This window comes from Amphiura filiformis, chromosome 6, assembly GCF_039555335.1.
Source record: "Amphiura filiformis chromosome 6, Afil_fr2py, whole genome shotgun sequence".
In the NCBI taxonomy this organism is placed as follows: Eukaryota; Metazoa; Echinodermata; class Ophiuroidea; order Amphilepidida; family Amphiuridae; genus Amphiura; species Amphiura filiformis.
This window is the reverse complement of record NC_092633.1, coordinates 4,835,537-4,853,570: the sequence shown is the minus strand read 5'-3', so window position 1 is coordinate 4,853,570 and position 18,034 is coordinate 4,835,537. Positions and strand designations below refer to the sequence as shown.

The 18,034-nt window shown below is 39.5% G+C and overlaps 2 protein-coding genes across 2 annotated transcripts in view; one reads left to right on the top strand and one right to left on the bottom strand.

Moving 5' to 3' along the window:
• LOC140154857 (kinesin-like protein KIF22-B) overlaps positions 1 to 4,502 on the bottom strand; it is a 44,524-nt gene extending 40,022 nt beyond the window's left edge. Inside the window, exon 1 of the mRNA XM_072177505.1 lies at positions 4,383 to 4,502. The gene's annotated coding sequence lies outside the window, so the exon portion shown is untranslated. The remainder of the gene's footprint in view (positions 1 to 4,382) is intronic.
• A 65-nt stretch (positions 4,503 to 4,567) lies between these two features.
• LOC140154856 (uncharacterized) lies at positions 4,568 to 17,824 on the top strand. The gene is made up of 4 exons (XM_072177504.1): positions 4,568 to 4,678; positions 9,195 to 11,300; positions 12,770 to 12,846; positions 15,553 to 17,824. Exons 2-4 carry the CDS (start codon positions 9,274 to 9,276, stop codon positions 15,738 to 15,740), a joined length of 2,292 nt encoding a protein of 763 aa, XP_072033605.1. The 5' UTR covers positions 4,568 to 4,678; positions 9,195 to 9,273; the 3' UTR covers positions 15,741 to 17,824.
• Positions 17,825 to 18,034: the final 210 nt, after the last annotated feature.

Below are 18,034 nucleotides of genomic sequence, written 5' to 3'. Positions count from 1 at the left end.
CCCCACATGGTTACAAAGAACCACAAACCGCATGAATTTTGGATATCCACCTAAATTGCCCCACCATGCTACAAAGAAGTGTGGTTATCCAACAAGCTTAAGCTATAAATTATCCCCCCCCCCCCTAGAGACTACAGGGCTTGAAGAATGAAGGAAATTAAAAACCACAAATCGCGAAAGACCGCCAACAACCGCCGCTCAATAGGGATGTCAAAGTAGATTACCCCGCAGGGCTACAAAGAACCACAAACCGCGAAATATGGATACCCAACCAGTTTAAAAGACAATTTAGCCACCGATAGAGTCCAGGGCCTGAACAAGTAGAGAAATTAAAACCACAAACCATGCGAAAGAACGCCAAAAACCGCCGCTCACTAGGGATATCCAACTAGATTGGCCCACAGGGCTACACAGAACCACAACCTGTGAAATTTGGATATCCAACAAATTAAAACCACAAACTGTGAAAGACAACCAACAACCGCCGCTCAATAGAGACATCCAGCTAGATTGGCCGCAAGCAGGGCTTCAAAAACCACGCACCGCCAAGTATAGTTATCCAACAAGTTTAAACTATAAATTAACCCCGATTGAGGTAGGGCATGAAGAATGAGAGAAATTAAAACTACAAACCGCGAAAGACCGCCAACAACCGCCGCTTAATAGGTAAATCCAACTAGATTGCCCCACAGGGCTACAAAGAACTATCAACCGCGAAATTTGGATATCCAACTAGATTGCCCCGCAGGGCTACAAAGAACCACACACCGAAAAGTATAGTTATCATACAGAGCGGAAGAGAGACGTGTAGGGAAAGAGTGTAGGGCATGAAGAATGAGCGAAATTAAAACTACAAACCGCGAAAGACCGCCAACAACCGCCGCTTAATAGGTAAATCTAACTAGATTGCCCAGAGGGCTACAAAGAACTATCAACATGAAATTTGGATATCCAACTAGATTGCCAAGAGGGCTACAAAGAACCACACACCGAAAAGTATAGTTATCCGACGAGCTTAAACTAAAAATTAACCCCCGATAGAGGGTAGGGCATGAAGAATGAGGGAAATTAAAACTACAAACCGCGAAAAAACGCCAACAACCGCCGCTTAATAGGGAAATCCAACTAGATTGCCCTGCAGGGCTACAAAGAACTATCAACCACGAAATTTGGATATCCAACTAGATTGCCCCGCAGGGCTACAAAAACCACAATCATTAAAACATAATTATCTTGCTAAGTCATGGCACTTAGACGCTTCCGTAGTATAAGCCTTGCTACATAGTTTCAATTTGAAGTAAATCGGACTCTGTGTCTCGCTGGCATCGTCAACATTGGGTATGTGTTGTCCATATTTACATTTTCTTAGTTGCCTTGAATAATTAAAGTATATTAAAATGTATGTATCCCTATTAACATTACAGTCACGCGGTAGCTGTGACCAGCAAGTTTTAAAAATAAACGGCTGATAAAGTTTTATAAAATTTTGTACTGTCATAAATCAAGGATAACATAATTTCAAACATCTATTTTTCGTTTTATTCGTTTTATGGAGTACTTCGTAGCCTGATGACTTTCCAAGCTTAGAGCTGCTTGGCTACATTCATAAAAAGAAAGAAAATCCACCAAAAAAACGTTGACAACGTAAAGAAAGCAGCAAGTTTAAAAAGCCCCCACCTCGGCTCACTTTTTGGAACTTGGTCCCATTTTGAATATCAACAGCAAATCGGTGTTTTTAACGTTTAAACAATAGTATCATTGTCATTAACATGCCTACTTGTTATTCGTTTAATTCAATCATTGGTCATGAACTTAATAATTATCATAAAACAAAACATAAGGATATTGGCCAAGAACAACATAATAACCTTTCTGATCGTTCCAGAATGCTAACAACTTAATATCGCATCGGCACATTAAAGATTCATAACACTTCTGGAAATGTTTTAAGTTGATAATTATGACAAAGATTAAATCAGTATCTTTTACAAATGGGACCAAGTTTCAAAAAGTGAGCCGAGGTGGGGGCTTTTTAAACTTGCTACTTTCTTTACGTTGTCAACGTTTTTTTGGTGGATAGACTATGACATGAATACAAATTATCAATTTTCATATTAAAAATAACAAAATATCTTGATTTTTTTTTTTTTTTTTTTTTTTTTTAGGTCAACCATGAATGATCCTAGCATTTAGGTCTAGGTCCAGGGACACTACAAAACCGAAAAAATAAAAAACTTAAAAAAATTTTTTTTTGGAATTTCGGGTACCCGGGGAGGGTATTTCTATATAACTTGCAAAAAATTAAAAAGTAGGGGGTCCGGAGTAGAGTTTGGGAGTCCCAGTTGCACAAATGCAGTATAAATAGTATGTCTGCAATAGCGCTAGATTGAAAAACTGGGGGTCTGTAGGGACCCCTGAACTTGCAGAAAATTTAAAAACAGGGGGTCCCAACTCTATTTTGGTGGGTCCGGGACCCCAAAAAGCAACTTAGCGCTACCCTTGCCCGGGTAATGTAATCTTGGGCGGGTACCCGTTTACCCGACCGAAAATGCCAGCCTTAATGGAAACACCACGGAAGCACTGATTTCACAAAAACCTAGTGGTCAAATGGCTCCGTTTTAGCTGATAAGGCACTTGAAACTTGATTCTGAGTTTAGCGTCCGCCGCCCGCGTTATGAATTTTGTGCCGCATTTGAGATGTGAAATCTGAAAATAATTCATTATTGTGCAAATTACTAGTACTAAACCAGAAAGAAAATTTGTTGTGCAAAATTTTTAAACCCCTTCAAAAACTATCTAGAAAACCTTGACAACTAGTGGAAGAATTCATCTAAATATTTGAGCATTAAAAATATACAGATTTTTGACCCTTGCTCTTTCCAATTATTTCAACTATACCTTTGGGATACCAGGGTAGACTAGTAGTAGAAGTGAACTTAACCTAGCCATGTGGACATTGTTTATGTTTATAATTTAAGATAGGAGATACTATAAAAGACCTATTTTTAACAAATTGGTGCCAATAATAATTATTTCAATGTTCTGCATGATTGTTATTTAAAACTCACTTTTTGTGATTTTCTTCATAATTGTTGTTTTTACCCCAAATCTGTATTTATATTAAGATTTATTGATGTCTTGCCTTTATAAAAATGTATACCGTAGGCCTACTTTTATATGTCTTGCGCGAATAATTACAAAGTTATGACACTTTTACTACATGTACATGCATGTCTGAGAGTACACAGCCTCCTTAAATTAGGTATGAGAGAGAAACGTCAGTTAACACATTTGCTAGTCAGCCAAAATGGCCTAAACCGGCAATACAAATTTACATTGAAATTTAAAAGAACCGCTTGCTCAAGGAAACCTACATGTTGTCTATACTTCACTTGACCCAAATATATGATTTTTTTTGGTGATGAGAGACTCGCACATGGAATTTCAGAGGATTTTGATAGCAGTTCCATTAAAAAAAAAGCTGCTATCGTCATGAGACTAAGATCTAGAAACACCCCTGAAGTGCTTTTTTTGGGAATTTTGCTACCTGAATCTTTTTGATGAAAGTCAAGCCTCCAGCATACTTTCCTGCCGCCTGCCGCTTCAACCAATGACAAGCCTTGGCCCTTGATTGTGTCCGTTTGTCTGCAATATGCGTGCGCCACGCCGTTCAGCGGCAAGCGGCAGGGCCATGAAACCAGCATTAATCTTTGACTATGTAGATGTAACTTTGCTACAGAAAGTGCTATGACAAAAAGGTTTTCAGTGTTGGCTTTAATTTGACATATTTAATGATGCAGTTTGATGGCAAATTTGAATTCATCGGGCATACCTACTTAGTCTTAGTTAAATTACAAATTTAGCTTAGCCTTTAATCCCATTTGACCATGTAAAATACTTGGTTTTCTGAAATAAACGATTATTAATAAGTGCATGATTCATGAAACATGTGAACCGAATAATCAGACCCAGAACAAAATATTAATTTCTGACATGATTGTGTTCTGAACAGCAAGAGCAACGAATCAGGTAAAGTTGTTTTCTTTAAACTTCCGTGGTCCGGGTATGCGCTGGTGAATTGCGATCGCGTAGAAGTGACAAGGTCGCCTACTACGCGCCGCGCCGAAGACCAATGGGTCAGCCGGCTTGTTGTCAAGTGCATTGATCAGCCAATCAGCGTGATTGTTTATTGCTTTTGTGTTTACGCTCGTGTACGCGATACGCACAGGCACGACCACGGAAGTTTAAAGAAAACAACTTTAAGCTTACAATTACATTTGATTGATTGCAATTGAAACACATGATGAAGATTAACTAGCGCTAATCTTCAATGTGTGGGACTCGTGGCCAAAGTCACAGGTACAGTATGAAAGATCACTTACTTCTGTATCTAGCTGCGAAGTAACAGAACCGTGAATGCTTACGATGAAGAATAAATTAATGTAAAATCCTCCCTTGATCTCCCTTGCTGTTTTCTTTCCGAATTTGGTACCATTAACGTAATCAACCAATCAGAGGGCAGAATTTCGTGTTTACAATTTTCATGCTCGTTTGTTTTGCATCTATTCTCCAGTAATGAGGCAGCGAGAAGCCGACGAATTTTTTAGTGCTCATTGATTTTCTCTCATTTTACTGTAAAAGAGAATGTTTGTGTTCTTCTGAAGCATCATAAAAAATAGTAAGTATATTCGTATTTTTATAGTGCAGAGGAATTTCATGTTGCATAAGCTTATCAGTGTATAAATATGTTGCCTAATCTGCCTGCTTTGTGGGGTTGTTGAATTCGACATACATGCATGTTTAAGCTTCCATCCCGATGGCATTGAAAAAGAAAAACACCATTATAAATCAGGAATGCCGATAAATTATAATAAAAATCAAATTAAATTCTAGGTATTGGTCCTCTCGTTTAACATGGCCAGTGTTGGATTTAAGCATTTTTTATGCGTAGTAGGGCAGGCGCGGATTCAGAGGGGGCCGCCCCCCCCCCGGCCCTCCTCCAAAAAAAAAAAAAAGAGGAAAGGAGAGAAGAGAAAGAGGGAAAAAGGAGAAAAAAAAAGGTTGAATTGCACGTATAGTACTAGGCCCCTGGGGTAGGGCCATGCCTATCGCAGTGGGGTCAATATATTACCTGTCTGTGATTATTTTGCTTGAAGGCGGGTCCTCTGCCCAAAAGCATGTGAAAATTACGGCGGGCCCGCCGATATGTAGGCCCACCGATATGTAGGGCCCATCACATTTTGTCACCAAAGTCAGTATGCCTATTAAGACGGACTCCGTGGACCGTGCTGACTTCAATTCATGCCTTTGGGTTTGTCCGATTTGTGACGTCATGAACTTTTCAGACACAATCTTCAATGGATCTGGATGTAATACCAGTAACCAATTTTCAGTTTTAGAAGACCAAGATGGAAATGAAGAGGAAACTCAAGGTTTTGAGACCCAAGACCCGGTGGACGTTGATCGATCCAGAAAACAAAACAAAACGCAGAAGAAGAAAAACAGCAGAGACTCTTTGCGCATCATGTTAATCAATTTTCAAAGTATTACAAACAAGACTTGTGAAACAAAAATCCTTATTGAACAATATAACCCTGACATTATCCAAAGTACGGAAACATGGCTAACAGCTGACATCAACACTTCTGAAATATTTCCAGACTCCTATGATGTCTTCAGAAGAGACAGAAAGGGACGTGGTCATGGAGGCATACTTATTGCCTGTAAAAAAGATCTGATCATGACTCAGAAATCAGAATTCGTGGTGGACAGTGAAATAATGTGGAATCAACTCGAGCTACAGGGCCGACGCTCACTTCTTCTGGGAACATGTTACAAACCAAGACACGACGATAGAGAGACAGTTATTGACTTAGGTGAATCCCTTGGGAAGATAAATAGCAAGGCTAAAGGGTACAACATAATTTTGACTGGGGATTTCAATCAGCCAAACATGGATTGGAAAGAGGGTACTGTCATCAAAAACCATCCTGCTTCCAAAGAAACAGCTGAACTTTTGCTAGAGACCATAACAGAATTTGGGCTGGAGCAACATGTCAAGGAACCAACTAGGAAGAAAAGTATTCTGGATCTGGTGTTTACAAACAATGCAAGTCTGATAAAGGAGACTACTGTGGTACCAGGGATTAGCGACCACTATATTGTTCTCGTCCATTTCGACCTGAGGGCTAAGTGGAAAAGACAACCCAGGCGCAGATATTATGTCCGTCGTAAAGCTGACACATAGTCCATCAGTAAAGAATTTCTGACCTTCAAAGACGAGTACTTCAGCCTAAGTAATGCCTCTGTGCAAGATAAATGGGATGCACTGGAAAACAAGATCAAAGTGGTTATGGAAAGACATATCCCGAAAAAAGACTGCAGCTAAACAGAATAGTTTACCATGGTTCAATAGAACCCACCACAGACTCCGGCGTAAGAAACAACGAGCTTTCAATAAAGCTAAAGAGACCCAGAAGACAGAGGACTGGAACAAGTTTGTTGTAAGTCAGAAAGAGCTTAAGAAAGCCCTGGAAGTTTCGAACGGGAGTTTGTGTCAAACAATCTCACTACTGCCATGAAAGAAAATGTTAAACAATTCTGGTCATATCTAAAGTGACTTGGTAACAATGAAACAGGTGTTTCAGACCTGAAAGTCGATAATAAAATTATCAGCGATGGAGAGGGAAAGCTGAAGCATTAAACAACCAATTTTCGAGTGTGTTCACATCGGAGGACGACACAGATATTCCAACACTGAGCGGGAAAACATCCCCGATGTACCCGAGCTTGTCATCTTTGAAAAGGGCGTGCTTAAACAACTGCAAGACCTTTTACCAAACAAAGCGCCAGGCCCCGATGAAATACCACCGTGGTTTCTTAAGATGTTTGCAGCAGAACTAGCACCCATTCTCACAGACCTATTCCAAACTTCTGTAAACCAGGGAGTATTACCAAGGCAGTGGAGAGAAGCGAATATCTGCGGTGTATTTAAGAAAGGGACAAAGCTGCTCCTGAAAACTACCGTCCTGTCTCCCTAACCAGTGTTGTTTGTAAAATAATGGAACACATCATCCATTCCCATGTTATGAAGCATTTGGAAAAATTCAACATACTTGTGGATTCACAACATGGTTTTAGAAGCAAACGATCTACTGAAACTCAGCTGATATTGACAGTGGATGACATTGCCAGAACCTTGGAGAAAGGTGAGACTATCCACATGGCTATCTTAGATTTCTCCAAGGCGTTTGACAAGGTGCCGCATGAGCGACTACTGGGCAAACTAAATCATTATGGCATAAGAGGAAATTTGCTGGACTGGATGAAGAATTTTCTTACCACACGCACCCAGAGAGTAGCATGCGAGGGAAATTTGTCAACTCCGAAACCAGACCTGTCAGGGGTACCGCAGGGGAAAGTTTTGAGCCCGCTGCTCTTTCTTCTGTTCATAAATGATCTCCCAGATAATATACAAAATAATGTCCGTCTCTTCGCTGACGACTGTTTGGTGTACTCAAATATCTCCTCAGAGGAAGACATGGATTCCTTGCAAGATGACCTTAAACAGCTTGAGAAATGGCAGTCAACATGGAAGATGAGTTTCAATCCCACCAAGTGTTCCATTATGGAGATATCGCATAAAAAGCAACCTCCACACAGGGACTACATCTTCTGTGGCCAAAAACTCCAGGTTCCTAACTCTCATCCATACTTAGGAGTACAGCTTGATGACAAGCTAAATTGGGCTGAACAAGTAGACAACACAGTGAAAAAGGCAAATCGTACTATGGGCATGATTAGAAGAAATCTGTGGTTCTGCCCAAAGGAGGTAAAGACAACTGCTTATATCACCTTAGTTCGACCCAAACTTGAATATGCAAGCTGTGCATGGGATCCCTACAAAGCGGGACAAATCAAGAAAATAGAAGGGGTTCAGAGAAAAGCAGCTCGCTTCTGCATGAGGAACTACAAGAGGGAAGCAAGCGTCACCAAGATGATAGCGGAGCTTGGTTGGGAAACAGTATTTTCTGGATCATGGTCTACTGATTAAAAAAGTGATGAATAGTTCACTTTTTTTTAAATCTATTAATTATTAAATTATTAAGTTACAAAAATAATTTCCTAAATGTAACAAGGCCAGATTTTGTCATTTTAAGTAAAACATAAAGAAATTAAAGGCATGTGTTTTCATTGCTCAGATCATTAGTGCATTTAACTGCAATGTAGCATATCAACTCCAAAACTTTTTCATTTTAAGGACTTGACGAGACAAAAAATATGTTGAATGATTTATCAAAAATTGTATGTTAGTTATGAGCTTTCTGTGTATCTTTTTGATATTTGACTGACTGCATATGACTTGGTTAAGGGGGTACTACACCCCTGCCTAATTTTGTGCATATTTTTGCATTTTTCTCAAAAATTATAAAGCATTGGTGACAAGTAAGATATTTATATTATAGGGGCAAGGACTACAACTACTGCACTGGAAATTTTATTTCAGCACAGACAACAGTTGTGGAGTTACAGTCAAAAATGAGGGAAAACCAATATTTGAGCAATAAATCAATAACTACTTGCCTTGAGTTGCTGAATTTTCAGTGCAGTACAGTGTAGTTGTAGTCCTTGCCCCTATAATATCTTACCTGTCACCAATGCGCTATAAGTTTTGAGAAAAATGCAAAATAGGCACAAAATTGGCCAGGGGTGTAGTACCCCCTTAAACCAAGCAAAAACAGTTTTTGCCACTTTGCGGGCAAAAACTGAACCCTGCCCCTGCAGTCGTCTCAGAAGGGAGAAAATCATGCACGATGTGCAATTTGTAGTGTGTATTTTCAGCATCGCTCATCCGTACAGTGGATCGTATAACATTGTATGTAAGCTTGTCAACGCTTGATATTTTTGGAAAATGTGACTTTTGGGGTTTCAGAATACAGTTTTGTGATCTCAAACGTTGGCAGGTCTGAAACATACTTTTATTTAATTGAACAGTTTTATCGCAATTTTTGATGTAAAAGAGCTGAATGCAAAATCTGTGACGCAAACTACAAAACTTTCTCGTAGCACAGGCACTTGATGTACGATATAAAAATTCAAAAGCTACATCATCTGCCCCCCAGCTGGCTACACTACTTTTGTAATTGATTACAGTCGTTACTCTCTCTCTCTCTCTCTTATCTCTTCTCTTTCAGATTCAGATGCATCATATTGAACAGTAAAATGTCTTGGTGAAGTAAAATTGATTAACCACTCGATCATTAAAAGAGTACAATGTCTGCGCAAGAGGAAAAGAAAGAGGAAGCCAAGCAAGATGAGGCTGCTAAGATGGACACAAAAGATGATATTTCTGGCAGAGAAAATGAAGAAAAGCAGTCTGAAGACAAGATGATTAGCAAAACAGAAAGTGACAGTGTTGTCACTGTGACTCCCAGTGCTGTCAGTTTGTGTAGTACTCCTGCTGTCAGTGCAAGTACAACAGCTGCTGTCAGTACAAGTACAGCAACTGCTGCTGTTAGTACAGCTGCTGTCAGTACAAGTACAGCAGTTGCTGTCAGTACAAGTACAGCGGTTGCTGTCAGTACAAGTACAGCAGCTGCTGTCAGTACAAGTACAGCAGCTGCTGTCAGTACAAGTACAGCAGCTGCTGTCAGTACAAGTACAGCAGCTGCTGTCAGTACAAGTACAGCAGCTGCTGTCAGTACAAGTACAGCAGTTGCTGTCAGTACAAGTACAGCAGTTCCTGTCACCACAAGTACAGCAGCTCTTGTCAGCACAAGTACAGCTACTGCTGTTAGTTCAAGTACAGCTGCTGTAATTAGCACAGAAAAAAAACCTCCAGAGGTTGCAAAAGATTCAGGACCTACTGTGTCTGTTGGTAATACCACAGATGGAAAAGGACAAGAGATTCCTAAAGAGGATGAAAGCATGGATACCAACAACACACAGTTTGTGGAAGAAACCTTGATGGATGTTGACACTAACGCAGAAGTTGATGATGATAGTATCAAATGCATACCAGAATCGCAACCATCTCAGGAAACTTGTGAACCAATGGACACAACAGACAATGATGATGATGCAAAGACTATCACCAAGGAGGGCGTAACAGAAGATGATCCGGAAATGTCAACTCAGGCAGGAGAAAAGGCGGTGAGCAGTGATAAAGTTGAACAATCTGCACAACTGACATTAGGGAGTTATGGTAAACTAGCGAGTGAAAGCGGTGCAAATGAACACAAACCTCCTGTAGTGCAAGAAACAAAAGTAAATGATTCTGCGCCTGTGGTTGTTGCTTCAACATCATCTGTAACTACACCTGTACCTGCACCTATACCCACACCACCAGTAACTCTGTCTGCTCTTACTCCTGTTTCTGCTCCTACTCCCATTTCTGCTCCTACTCCTGTTTCTGCTCCTACTCCAGTTTCTGCTCCTACTCCTGTTTCTGCTCCTACTCCTGTTTCTGCTCCTGGCACTGTTTCTGCTCCACATGTTTCTACCCCTAAACTGGTTTCTGCGCATGCACCTGTTTCTGCTCCTGGCCCTGTTTCTGCTCCTACACATACACCTGTTTCTGCTCCTACACATACACCTGTTTCTGCTCCTACACATACACCTGTTTCTGCTCCTACACATACACCTGTTTCTGCTCCTACACATACACCTGTTTCTGCTCCTACACCTGCTCCTACACCTACAACTGTTTCTGTTCCTACACCAGTTTCTGCTCCTGTACATGTTTCTGCTCTTACATCTGTTTCAGCTCCTACGTCTGTTTCTGTTCCTACTCCTGTTTCTGCTCCTGGTCCTGTTTCTGCTCCTGGTCCTGTTTCTTTTCCTGGCCCTATTTCTTCTCCTGGCCCTATTTCTGCCCCTCTAGCTCCCATCACCAAGCTTCCCACAACAGACATTGAAATGCCAGCTGCTCCTGGCCCTATTTCTGCCCCTCTAGCTCCCATCACCAAGCTTCCCACAACAGACATTGAAATGCCAGCTGTAGACATGGTAGAGGACAAATGCAAGAACAACTCAGAACATACTCAGGAGAACCCTGATGATTGGGAGATCTTTGCAAGTGATGAGGAAGAAAACAAGACAACTGAAAGCTCCACAAGGAGTGGCGTGTTTGAGCCACCTGCTAACATTATTATTGAACTATTTGAGAAACTAGACAAACAAGGGGTATTGGAACTGGAATGGAAATGTCCAGGAAGGAGGGAACCTGAAGTAGAGAAAGAAGAAACACAGACAGAGGTTGAGGCACAACCAGAGGAGAAACCAGAGGAAGAAGAACAAAAGTAAGATTTCAATTATTTTGAAAATATTTGATAGTGTTGGCTGATCCACATTGGCAAGTGAGAAATCGGGCCGGCCTGAGTTGCATCGGGATCAGGGTTGTTCACTGCACTGGTCTGTGCCGGTCAGTAGTAACCAGCACTCGGGCTGACCAACCGGCACTCAAGGGAATATGAGGACTTACCTTTCAAAATAACTGGACAATTAATTCATGAGATTGAGAGTATTTTGGACGAATTGAAATAACATGAAAATTTAGCCGGCACTAAATTCAGTCGAGTGACAACCCTGATCGGGATCTGCCAATCTTTTTCCGTTTTCATTAAAATGCAAGTTTTTTGTTATCAATTGCTGGAACATGACATCTCTAAATTTGAGACAATATTTAGTCCAGTGTGGTCAACAGGTGTAGGGCACATCCAAATGTGGCAAGTAGCCAAATCAGGGTGAATTAAAGGTTCTATATAGTCTAAATATCTACCTCCAGTCAGCTGCACTAGCTTTGAAGTTCAGCGTGTTCTATGTTAGCCTAGTGTTACTTGGTGCGTGTACATACTTATACATGTGCAATCAAAGTGGCGCATATGTACACGCAAGAAACAATGCTAAGCCAATGCAGCACACACTGAACTTCAAAGCTAGTGCTGCTGACTGGAGGTAGATATGTATAGACTGTAGTCAAGTTATCAAGGTCAAAGGTCACATTGGGTTAACAGGGTCAAACAATATCGCTATTGTGGTGCTGGCTGAATGGACTTAAACTTGGTAAAATAATGGTAATGAATTTGAATTAAATAAATACCAAAGCAAATGTTCACTTTTGATCCAAATTTTGCAAATTTCACATCTGAGATAGAGGGATATAGGATGAGTATAAAAACTACATTTTGTTGAAATTAGTAATGAGGGGAACATGTCTAAAATAGGTCGAAGGTATTCAAACTGATGTCATCCGGGGACAAAGGTCACATGGGGTGGGGTCAAACAGTATCGCTATCATGTTGCTGGTCGATTGAGCTTAAACTTGGTAAAATAATGTACCGTACTGACACGAGTATAGTCCCACCCCGTTTTTGGGTGAACATTTTTCAAAATTGGGGGGTGGGACTATACTCGAATTTTTATTTTTTCGGTTTTGTAGTGTCTCTGGACCTAGACCTAAATGCTAGGATCATTCATGGTTGACCTTAAAAAAAAATTCAAGATGTTTTGTATTTTTAATATGAAAATTGATAATTTGTATTCATGTAAAATAATTTCAAAATGCATTGAATTTGAACATTTTTTTTTTTTTTTAGGTCAACCATGAATGATCCTAGCATTTAGGTCTAGGTCCTGGGACACTCCTAATTTCGGGGTGGGACTTTACTCGAAGGTGGGACTATACTCGCGTCAGTACGGTAATTAAAATTAAGAATAAATGCAAATGGTGCATTTGGTTAAAATGTTCAATTATTTTGTTCATTTTCAGAGAGGAAGAGGAGCCTACTGCATTTGATTTTGATGTTCCAGATCCAGTTGCAAAAGTTACTCCAAGAAGGACTCCTAGTAAGTTAATAATAATAATAAGTTCCTATTCCTGTTGGCCGAGCACATTTCGTTTTGTGAGCAATTTTACCACATTTTTTTTAAATTTATTTGTTTGAAAAATCCTGAAAAATTGCATTTCAAAGCAAAAAATGATGATAAGATTTGTTCTCATACAGTTTGTTTACAAACAATTTGAAATCACTAATATCCTGTGAAAATTGGTCCATAAATGTTTGTAAGCTATCAATTTTCATATCTAGCCTACTCTGCACTGCATTGATTTGGAAATAAAATATACATAATTTGAGGCATACAAATGTACATGATGCAGGACATCAAAAGGGGGTACTTTGCAGGTGAAGTCAATTTTAAGTTCAGTATTTCTACTTGTCTTCCATATCACTTTATATCACTTTGACACAATTTGTATGTGATTTCAAGAAGAACATTTAGGGATTCAATCATGTTTCACCGTTGTTCATCACCGATTAACAACGATGCGTCCGCGACGGCTGAGTGGAAGTAAACCGCGCAGATGTGCCGGACGCGAGTTGTTAATCGGTGATGAACAACGGTGAACCATGATTGAATCCCTTTCAACAACGAAACAAGCTAAAGATGTCGAATTCACATGATTATTTCATTCGGAATGTCCATTTGTCATTGCCTCTCAACCTTACAAGAAGATCACAGTATTTTCTGTTGATATCGGCAATAAAACTAAAGAATAAAGCGATAATATTTAGCAACTACCGCCAACATAAGAGAGTTCATGTTTACGCATACGTTCCAGGCATGATGAATTTTACGCGCTCATGCGTAATGCGTACTCAAAACCTTGCGTTCGCGTATCTACTACTGGACTGTGGATTCATCACAGATTAACAACGGTTGACTCCTGTACAAAGGTATAGGAAGAGTTATTGAAACATGATTCAACAACTCTTCCAATACACATTATGTTTCACTGCCTGGAGAGAATTGATCAAAAATTGAATTCCATCCTGAGGTTCGTATCTATCAATGAGTTGACCAGATCACAAGGATGTAATAGCTACAGCCAGTATATAACACAAATGGGTCAATGAGTTACATAAAAATGACCTTGTGTGGTATTTAGTTCCCAGGAAGTGAGTTTTGCCTGAGGCAACTTGTGGTTAAGGTGGTGTCAAAGGCAAGGTTTAAATCATGAATTCCAACATTTTGGCAAATATCTCCAAAACCTTTCATGATACAATCTCAAGTGAGTTTGTACTTATGTAGGGATATGTTGGCCATGTTATGAAGGTAATAAAACCGTTGCCATGGTAACCAAGCAGTCGCTATTGGCTTCTGACCAATCACATTGAAAGTTGTTTTTTTCCTGTTTTTTCGCAAATCACTTCATTTGTCCCAGTAAAAGTATACTCAGTCATGTTCCTGCACACCTCCACTGATTTTCCCGTAAAAAAAACCCAGTGGAATTCCCCCTGGGGTGGGGGGGGGGGTCAAAGTGAAATTTTCCGTTTTTTGGCCACAGATTCCATATTACTTACCAGCTTTTTACGGGAAAATCAGCAGAGGTCATTTGTGATGTTCTTGAACGATTTGACACTTTTTATTTATTTGGACATGTGCAATTTCAACCGTATGAGGGCAGTATCCAGGTCTGAAATTTCTCGGTCCCTGGAGAGCAATAATCAGAAGAGATAGGGTGCTGAAAACACTGCCGAAAATTTTTAAAAAATTATTATCTTCTTCTGTGCCAAAGATAAAAACGATCCATAGATCTTTAATTTGCATTTAAAACCACCTTAAATGTTGATCCCTCACTACAAGAGTTATTACCGTCGATTTGGTTGAAAAAGGAGGTGAGACATGATCAAATCTCTCCAGGTAAGGGCTCATATTCAAATTCCCTTACACAGGAAGGTGTGCGCCATCCTGCAGCTTTCCTGTGCTAGCCTTCTTTTGTTAAAATCCTGGGCAGGGTGTATCAGTGATGCATATAATCCATCCGTTTTATGACCGAGCTTTCCTGAGGCGCGCGCTTAGCGAGGGGAATCCTGCCTTCTTTCTGTGTGAAAACATGGTAGGGTATTTCAATACGAGCCCTAACAAAACTTAATGCATGTACCTTTGTACAGGAACCAAACATTGTTAATCGGTGATGAATCAACACTTTTCCAGTATAAAATCCAGTGTGCATACGCATTACGTGTGAGCGTGTAAAATTTGTCATGCCTGGAACTTGTATTATTTACATGTTGAATTCAGTTGGCAGTAGCGGCTAAACATTGTTGTTTTATTCTGTAGTTTTATTGCTGATACCAACAGAGAAATCACCGATCTTGTAACGTTGAGTGGCAATGAGTAACTGACATTCCTCATGAAATAATCATGTGAATTTGATGAACTTTAGCTTGTTTTCGTTGTTGAAAGGGATTCAATCATGTTTCACCGTTGCTCATCACCGTTTAACAATTCATGTCCCACACGTCTATGTGGTTTTCTCAGGCAACTTAAGCTGCCCTCGTGAAGTAAACCATGCAGACGATGCAGTCGCATCATTGTTAAATGGTGATGAACAATGGTGAAACATGATTGAATCCCTAAATGATACTTGCCTTTTTCAGGCAACATACATGAAATATAGATAATGTGAACGAAATGTCTCACTTTCCAATGTTGATTTGCCCATCTTCAAATTATTGACACTGTTTTGGTTTACATTGTACACTACAGGTAAAGCTAAAGCCCAAGGCAGTGGAAAGAAGAGGGTAGCACGAATGGACAAAGTGCTAAATGATATCATTAGACATAAGAACATTGATGACAACGACTTTGAATTTGGGGACGATGACAATGAAATCGATACTACACCTCAAAGAAAGCTCAATAAATTCCATATCAGGAGAGACTTGGATGCATAGTGATTAGCAACTCTTTGTAAAGTTCAAGTCAAAGAAGATTCTCACAGCATCCCAGAATTCACACATACATTGTACATGACACTTTTGTGAAAGGTGACCTTTTTCAACCAGACCAAACCATGACATATGTGACCCCGGTATGTGACATGATCAAGGGGAATGAGTCGGATGTTGCTAATATTGTTTTTCAGATATTGGGAAAAGCAGTGTTCAAATTCTTTTGGTTTATATTGCTTTCTGCCATTGATAAATTGCTCACAACTCTGTAACCAGATGTCCGATTTTGATGGGGTTTCCATCAAAAGGTAGCATTCGTAAACTGCCAGAAAATAGTGTAAATAAAAAACTTCTAATGGAAAATTGCCGAAGTGTGACTCATTCCCCTTGTTCATGTCACATATCTTTTATACACACATGTGCCAGGAAAGGATCTTCAAATTTTCTTTTATGAGCAAATAACCAATTTCACACTCAAATGGATTTGTGCATGTGCTGACGGTCGTGGTCTACATCAGTGAACATCAAAAGAGAAGCTAGGTTGATCTCAGTGGCAACAAATGGCTGGTTCCCATTTTCATTTCAAATGTCATAACCTTATTTTGTCTTACTTTCTTAATTTTTGAACCAAGTATATCGTCGGCAGAGTCCTACACTATCGTATAAAGTGCAATAGAATGTTATAGCTGCCATTTGCAACATTTCAATAAATGTACTTATTTTTAACCAATAACCTAGAAAAACACCCAACTACATGTAAAGGTGATATCTTGGGGTTAGCTTAGTGGCCATCAGGCAAGTAAAACAGAACATCAACACTTAACAAAAGGCAGCTATTACATTCTACTGCACTTACGATAGTGTAGCACTCTGCCGACGATATGAATCCTCCAGTTACTCATAAGCACCATCCAAACCCTAACAGGTTGATGGTATATTGGGCTATTCCATTTATAATCCACACTCCCCCTGTGGAAGATTTTGGAAATATCTTTCACAGGGGGAGTATGAATTTCAGATGGAATGAGCACATTAGGCAGCTCCATTTGAATTTCATACACCCTCTGTTAAAGATTCAACCTGAATCTTCCCCTGAGTTTCAAATGGAGCTGCTAATATGTTCGTTCCATTTGAAATTCATACTCCCCCTGTGGAAGATGTTTCCAAAATCTTGTGCTTTAAAGTCTTCCTGCATGCACATGTTCATTGGGAACTTGTATGCATCAGGAACTAGTTTTAGGGTGTTTTTGCAAAAGCATGATGCATTGTGGTGATAATCTTCTTTGATTCAATGTGGTGCTGCAGAGATAACATTCAGTACATTTTGTTGAGAATGTGTTAGATGATCTTTTGTACATATGGACATGGATGTTGTGTTCCTAGTCCTCCAAGTCAACATTGAGCATGTGTACGCATGATCGTTCTAAATTTCGCGAAAAAAAGGGGTATTTTTTTAGAGCAGATCGCACCCGAGAACATTTAATGTTTGTGAAATCATAAAAATAGGTATTTTTCAGCAAGAAAATACTCAAAATAAAAAATTGGGTAACTATCGTGGCTCCTTTTTCACAATTTCTGTGGGTTTGTTTTTTTCCCGCGAGGATTTTTTAGATAGTTTTGTTTCATAGGGTTTTCATTAAACTGCCGGCAAAATGTCATCTTTTAATAATGTTCGTGATATGCCCAAATATGGTTAGTTTCTTGAAAAGTGTTCTCGAAATTGTGAAAATAGAGGTGGTTTTTCAACCAAAATTTCCATTAATTATACATGATTTAGTGCAAAATAGGGGTAACAATTGCTTAAAATGTTCTTGAAATTTGGCCATTTTGAGTTTTCAGACTGATCAAGTGTTACACCTTTGAATATGGACTTGGAGGGCAGGCGTTGTGTTACTATTTGTTCATGAGGAATTGTATTGATGGTAGATGTTATGTATGTCATGTATGTGCATTAGTCATATGCAATAATAAAGTATAAATAATTGTTCATAAAGAATGGATACAGTATTAGTGATTGAGTAATACATTTAGCAGTCCAGGTTTGTATGGCCAAACTTTATTTTCAAAGTTGGGTTCCTAAAAATGCCGGGGGGTACTCAGTACAAATGACCATACGGGACGTGCCGCAAACATGGGTAGCATTTTCAGCCTTCTGGTATATCAATGACCCCTTTTTCAAAGCCTATTTTGGTATATGAATGGGTCCTTTTTTCAAAATTTTCTCAATTTTTTCGGAAAACAGCCCAATTTTTCCTTAATCTAGCTAAAATTTTCCCAAAATTTTGGGAAAATTTGTA